The following is a 9,379-nucleotide window of genomic DNA, read 5'->3' as shown; positions in this document are numbered from 1 at the left end:
ATCCCAAAGAGATTGTGAAAAAGTGAAAGGGACCCACATGTGCAAAAATGTTTGTGGCAGCCATTTTTGTAGTGGGTAGAAACTGGAAATTGACTGGAGCCCATCAGATGGAGAATGGCTGAATAAGTTATAGTATGTGAATATTATGGAATATTATTGTTCTATAAGAAACGATCAGCAGAATGATCCCAGAGAGGTCTGGAGAGACTTACATGAACTTATGCTGAATGTAGGTGAGCAGAACCAGGAAATCATTCTACATGCAATGTATAGCAAGATTATACGATGATCAATTCTGGTGGATGTGATTCTCTTCAACAATGAGATGAATCAGATCTGTTCCAATGGTCTTGTGTTGAAGGGAGCCATCTGCATCTAGGGAGAAAACTATAGAAACTGAGTGTGGATCACAACATAGTATTTTCACTTTTTTTGTTGTTTGCTTGCTTTTTTTCTTTCTCATTTTTTTCCCTTTTTGATTTGATTTTTCTTGTGCAGCAAGATAATTGTATAAATATGTATGCCTATGTTGGATTTAACATATTTTTTAGCATGTTTAACATATATCAAATTGCTTGCTGTGTAGGGGTAATAGGGGGAAGGAGGGAAAAATTGGAACATAAGGTTTTCAGGGGTCAATGTTGAAAAATTATCCAGGCATATGTTTTGAAAATAAAAAGCTTTAATTAAAAAAAAAAAAAAAACCTGCCTCTGGATCTGAGATCTAGAACTGGGATCCTTACTTGCTGTTTTCCCCCTATGGCCATAGCCTCCCCAATATCTACTCCCATTACTACTTTGTTCAAGAATTTTCCTAATGTCTAGAAAGTTTCAATTCTTTAGTCTGACATTTTTAAGACTTGACATAATTGCTTCTATTAGGTCGCTCCATGCACTCTGGGATCTAAGCAAAATAGGCTCTTCTTTGTCTCCTAGAATTTGCCTCCCATATCTATACCTCTATTCAATAGACTCCTCAACCAGCCACCCATCAAATTTTTCTTTATAACAGATTTTTTTAAACTAAGTATTTCAGCAAAACCAATGGACAAATCAATGATGTCTGATTGCTCACCAATAGTCCTCCAATGAAAGGAAATTGTGTTCCCTTACTTCTTAGGGCCAAAGATCATCTGTACCCAAATAAAATGATGTCTCCTTTTGGACACATCTCATAACTCTACCTGTTGGTAACAACTTTTACTTTGACCTTCAAATAGTGCTTTATTTTTTACCTCTCTAATAAATTTATATAATTATCGGTGTTTATTATAGCTTTCTATGAGATTGTAAACTCCATGAAGGCAGGGTTAAGATCTTATCCAAAAGATCTATATCCCCTCTGGGCCTACTTCTCCAGCTCCAATCATTCAGATTGTAATACTTCAACTTGGGTTTTTAGGGATCCAAATCCACCTTTGATTGATTTAGTAAGCAGTCTCAAACTCTTATATCTACATTAAATACTGTACTGTAGATCACAGTACAGTATTTTCACCTTTTGATGGTGGTGGTGTTTATTTGTTTTTTTTTTCCCCTTATAATTTTTCCCCTTTTGATCTGATTTTTCTTGTGCAGCATGATAAATGTGGAAATATGTTTAGAAGAATTGGCGATGGAGTTTAAAGATATTTTAAAATTCTTTTTTTTCCCATTACCAACATACATGCTTTATTTTTATTTCTCCAAAAATATGATCAGCACACTTTCCAATAATTCCATATTAATCTATAGTAAATAATTTGAGCTACCAAATTAACCTTTTGATTTAGAGAAATTTTTAAAATACACATCAAAAGAAAACTTTAGTTGGTCTTGTACTGTACTAAAATGTTTTGTTGCTTCAGTCATCACCTCAGAGTAGGCTCATAGAATCAGATATCTAAAGTTTGAAGATGCCTCTGAGGACCAACTGAACTCATTTTACAGATCGGAAAATTGAAATATTACTAAAATGAAAAATAAAATTTTATTTTTTGTTACATTTGAAGCTCTGGGTTGACTTCCTCCTTCCCCACCCCACATGAGAGAAGGCTATGATATCTATATCATCTATCTATCTATATTTTATATCTGTATAAATGTTTTTTATTTATATTTGTATAAATATAAAACCCTACTATACATACTGGTATTTATAAGTTCTTTCTCCAGAGATGGATATTATCTTCCTTCATAGGCTCTTTATGATTGATTTGAGTATTTACAAATACTCAGAATTATTTAGTCTTTCACAGTTCTTGAAATAATAGCACTGTTATTATATACAACTTCCTCTTTGTTTTGCTTAAATATTCCTAATAATAATTTATTTCTACTTAATGCTTTAAGGTTTCAGAAACTCTTTGCAGTCAACACCAATTGTGAACTCTTATTTGTCACAATAAACCTTAACAAACCATCTGAAAGCAAAGATCCTTGGTAAAGAAGGGGAATTGATGGATTGGTGGGGGTAGTAGTGGGGTACGGGAGAGATAGGAGAGTAGGAGGTGGGTGGAATTAGAGCCACCAAGTAATTAAACTGAGACATCAACTTAGAGACAGCATGGTAGAGTGGAAGGAATCTGGGACCTCGATTCAGAGAGATCTTGTTTTGATTCCTAATTGTGTGATCATAGGTTAGATATTAAGTCAAACTTGGTGAACTCAGTTTCCTTATCTATAAATGAGGTTGACAATAATACCCACAATGCTGACCTGCACCTCATTGTGCGTCTTAGCAGGGGATAATGTCTGTATGATGTTTTGCAAACCTGCCAAGGATTAGTGTAAAAAACCACCAAAATCCATTTGGCGGGATCATCGAAGGTGTCAAGCAGTTCTATGCAGTAAATCTGGGCCAGATTGTGAAGTATTTTACATGCAAAAGAGAGAGATTTGTATTTTTCTCTTCAAGGCAAAACTCACTGGAGTTGAGCAGGAGAAAGACCCTGGCTCCAGAGTTAGAGGACCCAGATTCACATCTTTTTTGTGATACAATATGACTTTGGGCCAATCAATTAAATCTGCCTGACCCTCAATAAATGATCCCCTCTGAGGTTTCTTTCAACTTTAAATGTCTGATCTTATGATTCCACACTGAGGTGTCCATTGAAGCAACAAAAATAGATGAGATTCTCTCAAAAGAAAAGAACAGACCCTTGGGAACTGTCCATTTTGAAGGAAAGAGAAATACATGAGGAGCTAGGAGAGGAGAGAGAGAAGGAGTTGTTAGTTTTTCTACAGAAGAGTGGGAGTATAGTTATAATGAATCTATGGGGAAAGTGGGAGTCATTCACATTGTATGGTAGTACAGGATAAAGGAGGGTGAGTTTATTAAAAAGTACATTCTTGTTCTTTTCAACAATAAGGTGATTAAAGGTAATTCCAATAGACTTGAGATGGAAAGTGCCATTCACTTCCAGGGAGAAAAACATAGAGACTGAATGTGGATCACAGCATAGTATTTTCACCTTTTGTTGTTGTTGTTTGCTTGCTTTTTTCTTTCTCATTTTTTATCCCTTTGATCTGATTTTTCTTGTGCAGCATGATAAGCATGTTTAGAAGAATTGCATATGTTTTAAATTATATTGGAATGCTTGTTGTCTAGGGGAAGGAGGAAGAAAAATTTGGAACACAAAGTTTTGCAAAAGTGAATGCTGAAAATTACCTTTGCATGTATTTTGAAAAATAAAAGGCTATTATAAAAATTTTAAAAACTCCATTGTGTTTAGCAACTAGAGTAGAGTGAATGTGATGAAGTAGAGTGATGGAGAGAGAAACAAGAATGCAAAGGGCTAAGGACTGTTTGAATGATGACAGAGGAGGCCTTCCTAAGTAATTGCCATGGAAGGGATGTACAGATATAGGAAAATTGCTTCAGAAGGGGAAGGAAAAGGTAGCATTTTTTTGTTGTTGTTGTTGTTGTTGTTGTTGGTTTTTCCAGATAGAAAAGACTTAAACATATTATATTCTGAGGGAAACAAATTAAAGATGTTGAAAAATGCAACATGGAGAGGGGTTGAATGGTATAACAAGATTAATGAAGAAATTGAAGGGAGAATATCAGATTGAGGGCAAAAATGGAGATTAACTGTTAGAAAGTTCAAGGACCCCTCTTCTCTGAGATTAAAGGGAAGGTAGAAAGAATGGTATTTACAAAAATTCAATAAAAATAGTATTTCAAATTTGGAGTTGGAAGGGATCTTGGAAACCACATTCCCTCACATTAGAGATTTAAAAAAACAAAAATCCCTCAGTCATACAGGGTGACTTAGCAGAGTCCTGACTTGAACATAAGTCTTTTGACTACAATTCCAGAATTTCTTTCATTAATACATTACCTTTATTATTTTCTGCCTAATTCTTATCTAGCCATAACCACTGATTGGACCTTGGGGCAGGGGGGGGGGGGAAGAGGGCAGGGGGAGAAGGGAGAGTGTCATCTCCAGCTCTACATCTGGCCATTCGATCAAGGTGGCTCTGAAGGGGAAAGTGAGGTTGGTGACTCAGCACAGCCTTTTCTTGCTTAAATTCAATTCACTTACAAGTCACAATATCACCTCCTTGATGCTATGTCATTCTCTTTGAAAATAGACAACAATTTCTCTGATAAGAATGAATGACTTGGGATGGTTTCTCTGTCAATGTATAACATTGATTAAGCTCCTACTATGTACAAAATTTAGAGATAGGTTTAGAATTAAACAGGAGAAAAGAAAGTGGGTTAGATTGCCTTCAGAAATTGCAAAGTTCCTTTAACTACTTTTAAAATGCCAATAGTCTATGAGTGTTGTTGGATGGACTTGAGTCATAGAACACTAGCTTCTGAAAAATTAAATAGAACTATAATGGGGCTTGAATTGCAAATGAGCTTATAGGGCCAACTCTGGGATCATGCACGAAGTTGCCCTACCTGCTTCTCACTGACCACATGGGCCCTTTGGGAATGACTAAGCAATTTCCTTATTGGCCGATGAGCCATAAGAGCCAGATATTTAAAAGGGGGTGACCTATGTCTGGTATATTTGACTGGAGAAGTTGGGGGTGGGGAGAAAGTGGCCTTTTTTTTTACTCTGGAATACAACCAAACTGCAACGACGCGGCAGTCAAAGCCAGCGTTCAGCTTTAGGTCGGAACCTGAGTTTGGGACTGCCTCTTCTTTGTTTGTCTTAGTCTCCGGTGAATGGGCATCAATTCCAAGATGGACCTAACCAGGCTGGTAGGCTAGCTTGTGGGTCCCAGAAGTCAGGAGGTCCTGGGTCTCTTGATCACAGCTAAATCCCAATAATCAATGAATTCTTACAGCTACTCCAGGGCTTTTAGAGAAAAGGACCAGTAGGCAGGGGCTGAGCCAATCCCTGGCCTGGCTTCCAAAGACATGAACTTTTTAGTTCCTGGCTAAGTGAAATGTCTAATGAACAGTCCTGAAAACTGTGTCACATTTAGATGGTTTTAAGTATCACCCCCTTGGCAGAATACAACAATAGTTTTTAAGTCTTTCTGTTAATGTGTTGGTTTTCTGCCTAGCATTTTTTTCCATGGGTAGGAAATAAATATTGGTCCCATACATATTGTACATGGAATACCCCAGACCCATGAACCAACCATATATCTTAAGCCATTTGTCTGCGGCTCTGGAGTAGGGGATGTAACCTTAGCCCATGGTCACTCAGCTAGTCTCAGTGATCGAGTTTAAACCCAGGCTTCCCCTGATTTCAATCCACAAGGCTAAGCTAGGTCAAATTGAATCAATAAGCATGTATTTATTGCACACTCACTACGTGCCAGGTGTTGAACTAAATGTAAGGGATACTAAGAAAGGCAACAACCGTGTCTGTTCTCAAGGAGCTCAGGTGGGGGGATCAACTAGCAACCGATGATCCACATATAAGACAAATGGGAGGTGATCTCAGAGAGTGGAAACCGTGGGTTGAGGGGTGGGTGGGAGATCTGAAAGGCTTCTTGTGGAATGTAGGATTTGAACTCAATCCTTTTTTTTTTCTTGGCAAGTTAATTTTATTTTCAATAGATTAGAAATCAGAGATTTGTGCCTTCCCCCAATTATCTCCCATTGAATTCAATCTTGAAGGAAGCCAGGGAATCCAAATGGAGAGAAGAAGGGAGAGCATTTCAGCTTCGGGTGCAGGTTGAGGAAAGGTCTTACCTGTCTGGTCTGAGGAACAGTAGGAAGGCCGGTACCCCTGGATATTGGAGTGCGTATAAGGGCAGAGGGGTGTCTGGGAGGAGTAGCACCTCTGGGGGGAGGGCCCTTTTTCAGGGCCCATCGCCCACCTCTGATCCCCCCAGTGTGACCGCCAGCATTTGAAGTGGAAATACTGAACAGAACTTTCTGAGCAGATGGGCTACACAAGGCTGAGGGGACCCGGCAGGCTTCCAGGCTGCTGCTGAGGGAGGGGTTGCCTACGTCAGCAAGCGAAGACTTCCCTGGAAGAATGGGCATTTGGGAACAACTGGCTTCAGTGACCACCCGGATTGGAAGCAAGCCTCTGGGGCCCTGCATCCGGGGCCATCACCCGCTCTCTGACTCTGGGCGCGGATGGCTCTGGAAGAGAGAAGGAGGTTGACACTTCTGTACAACTGCCTCACTTAAATTCAATTCATGCCCAGGCCAGTACGTTGTTAGGTAATATAATATTATTGGGTCCAAAGGAAAGACAAATATGAAGATACCAAGAAGCAAAGACGGTTTCTAAGAACGGGAGCGAAGTGAAATAAGCAGAACAAAGAACAAACTACACAACGGCAAACACTGGAAACAACATCCACAACGCAACGAGCTTTAAGGAGAGGTACCTAGGCGTGTCCTTCCCGCTGAAGAAGGGGGGTTTATTATGTTTGGCGGTCCTTGACGGGAGACCATGGATTGTGTGGAACAGCACCTATTTTGTCAGACTGTTGATGTGCTGGTTAGTTTGGCTGGACTTCTTTTGCTCTTAATTTTAAAAAAATTATATTTTATTTTTTACATTATTTTCAGAGAGCATTTAGCCTTAAGGGTTAATGTAGTTTTTTTGGTTTTTTGGGTAAATTGGAGGCTTATTGGAGAAGGCAAAATAAACAAGTTCTCAATACAAATTAAACATACGTGGGGGAGGGAGGCAGTACTGATTTGGCGGCTACCGTGTGAATGAGAAGTGCTTCTCAAACAGGTCTTTCTTTGCCCCTCACAAAACAACAGGTAGGTAAGAAAGCTGGGGGCGTCGCCTCAATCCCACGGTCCAAGTCCTGCCAAGCGGGCTCCAAGGCCCAAGAGGGAAGGTACGCACAGAGCCCTCCTGCTGAAGCAGGCGAGCACGACCCCAAGGCTGCCCGCTCCCGCCCCTTCCGCTTCCTGGGCCCGAGCCCACGGGCGCCACGGAGCTGAAGGAGCAGGCGCAGCCCGCCCAAGGTCACAGCGCCCAAACGGGTCAGCCCGCCCCGCCTTCGGGCGCTGCCGTGGCCTTTGCCCTACTTACTAGCTCCTCCCACTCCTTTGAGCCCCGCCTCGACTCCCGCCACTCTTGATTGGCTGCGTGGCCGCCAATGGGCTGCCCCCGAGCCCGAATTCTCGCTCTTGGACTCCGTTTGGGAGTGTGGGGGGTGTGTACAGGGGCTCGGGCCAAGTCTCGCGAGAGTTAGGTCGGTCTCCGAGCCGGAGTTGAGCTGAGGTCCGTGGGACCGGAGCGGGCGCCGGAGCTGAGGAGGCCGGGCCAGGGCAGGAGCCGCAGCCGGCGGCGGGGGAGCAGCAGCAATGGCGGCAACGGCCATATTCCGGGCGGCGGCGGCGGCTCCCGCGCGCCTGAGGCGGGTCACGGTGAGGGCAGCTGGGGTCGAGGCCCGAGAGCGGAGACACCCCATGAGGGCCCCAAGCTTGGCAGCGCGCACCGCTAAGGCGCCTGCTGAGTTCTTGGCCCGGGGCATCCCGAAACCACCGGGGAGGGGAAGCTGGGCCCATGGTTATCTCCGTGAGCAGACGGGAAACTGAGACTTAGAGAGGGGGAGGGACTTGCAGAGCCTGGACCCGAACCCAGGTCCTCGGACTTCGGAGTCCAGAATGGCCCGAGCTGCCCTTTCGGAGCTAAGCCTCCAGCCTCCACCTCTCGGGCGACTTCCCAGCGCCGACTGGTAGGAGTGGGGGCCAGACCCCGAACTTTGACCTCGCAGCCATTCCCGGAAGCCCCCACCTGCTCCATGCCCTTCTCCCACCCAGCACTGACAGCTCAGAATCCCCTGCAGGACGTCATCTCCCTGACTTCTCCCGACTTCCGGTGGGGGGCGGCGAGTGGGAGCCCCTGTTCTAAATCACGTTGTGGGTCTGAAATCTTCCCGGGACCCCTCCCTCCCAGGCTTCTGGGCACCCTGCTCTCAGCTGACTCATAGCCCCGGGCTTGTCCATGGGGCAGAACCAGGGCCGTGGGACCCCAGACTTCGGGGCTGGGCAGGACAGCTCCCTTTAGGCTCTTTTGTTGGGTCGTGGGGGTGACCTCGTGGGAGGGCCAGGCAGGGATTAAGGTTGGTTGTCAGACGACCTGGAGTGTGACTGAAGAGCCGGTTTGACCAGAATCCTGCCCGAGTGGGCCCTGGCGTTCTTGTCCATTTGGCAGCCGGGTACCCAGGGTAGATGTGGGGAAGCCGAGGGGCTCATCCCTCCCAGCCAGCCCTCGGTGGTTTCTTCTCTCCTCCCTATCATTCCGCCTTTGAGGCATCTCTCTCCTAGTTCTCCTGCCTGTCTTCTTGCTAGGTCCTCGTCCATCCCATGCCCCAGAACCATCCCTGAGGACTCCGTCCGGGCCCTCTCCCCCAGTAATAACTCGTCTGGTGACCCCAGCAGTGCCTGAGGACTTAGTCTGTGCCGGTGACCCTCAGATGCAAACATTCCGCTCTGACTTCTCTGTTGACTTTCAGCCTCTGCTCTTCGGACTGGATGTCCAGGAGGCTCCTAACCTCCACGTGTCCCAAGAGGAGGTCGCCGTTTCCCTCCCCTCCGCCCCTCAGGCTCCCAGCCGCAAGGCAGCCTGCCACCTCTCCAGCATAGCCCCTTCTCTCTTTTGACCTGGCAGCCCCCAGGAGGGGCTCTGTTTGACTTTCCAAACTTGTCACTCTCTTGCTCATGAGCTCCAGTGATTCCCCAAATAGAAAACGCGTTTAGTCCTTTTAGTGTGGAAGTACTGTAGAAGGCTTTTAGTCTCTACCTTTCTGGTCTTCTCATTCCTTATTCCCCAATACATACGTTTCTGTCCAGTGACGCGGGTTTCTCCCATCCTTGCAACACACTTCCTCTCCAGCTATGATTTCGTTTAATTTTCAGATAAAATCCCTTTTACTGGAAGCCTTCCTCTCCCCTTCTTCTAAGTCTTCTGCTACCTATGTCCTATTTATCCTGCGGTTATTATTTGCT

The 9,379-nt window shown here is 44.2% G+C and overlaps 1 protein-coding gene across 1 annotated transcript in view; it reads left to right on the top strand.

Moving 5' to 3' along the window:
- Window positions 1-7,625: 7,625 nt before the first annotated feature.
- Window positions 7,626-9,379, top strand: part of ETFA (electron transfer flavoprotein subunit alpha) — a 69,952-nt gene continuing 68,198 nt past the window's right edge. The window contains exon 1 of the mRNA XM_051982439.1: window positions 7,626-7,795. Within this exon, the coding sequence (XP_051838399.1) occupies window positions 7,733-7,795 (63 nt within the window). The 5' untranslated portion in view covers window positions 7,626-7,732. The remainder of the gene's footprint in view (window positions 7,796-9,379) is intronic.

Source organism: Antechinus flavipes, chromosome 2, assembly GCF_016432865.1.
Source record: "Antechinus flavipes isolate AdamAnt ecotype Samford, QLD, Australia chromosome 2, AdamAnt_v2, whole genome shotgun sequence".
NCBI lineage: Eukaryota > Metazoa > Chordata > Mammalia > Dasyuromorphia > Dasyuridae > Antechinus > Antechinus flavipes.
The sequence above is the reverse complement of the archived record's forward strand: the minus strand, read 5'-3'. Positions and strand labels throughout refer to the sequence as shown.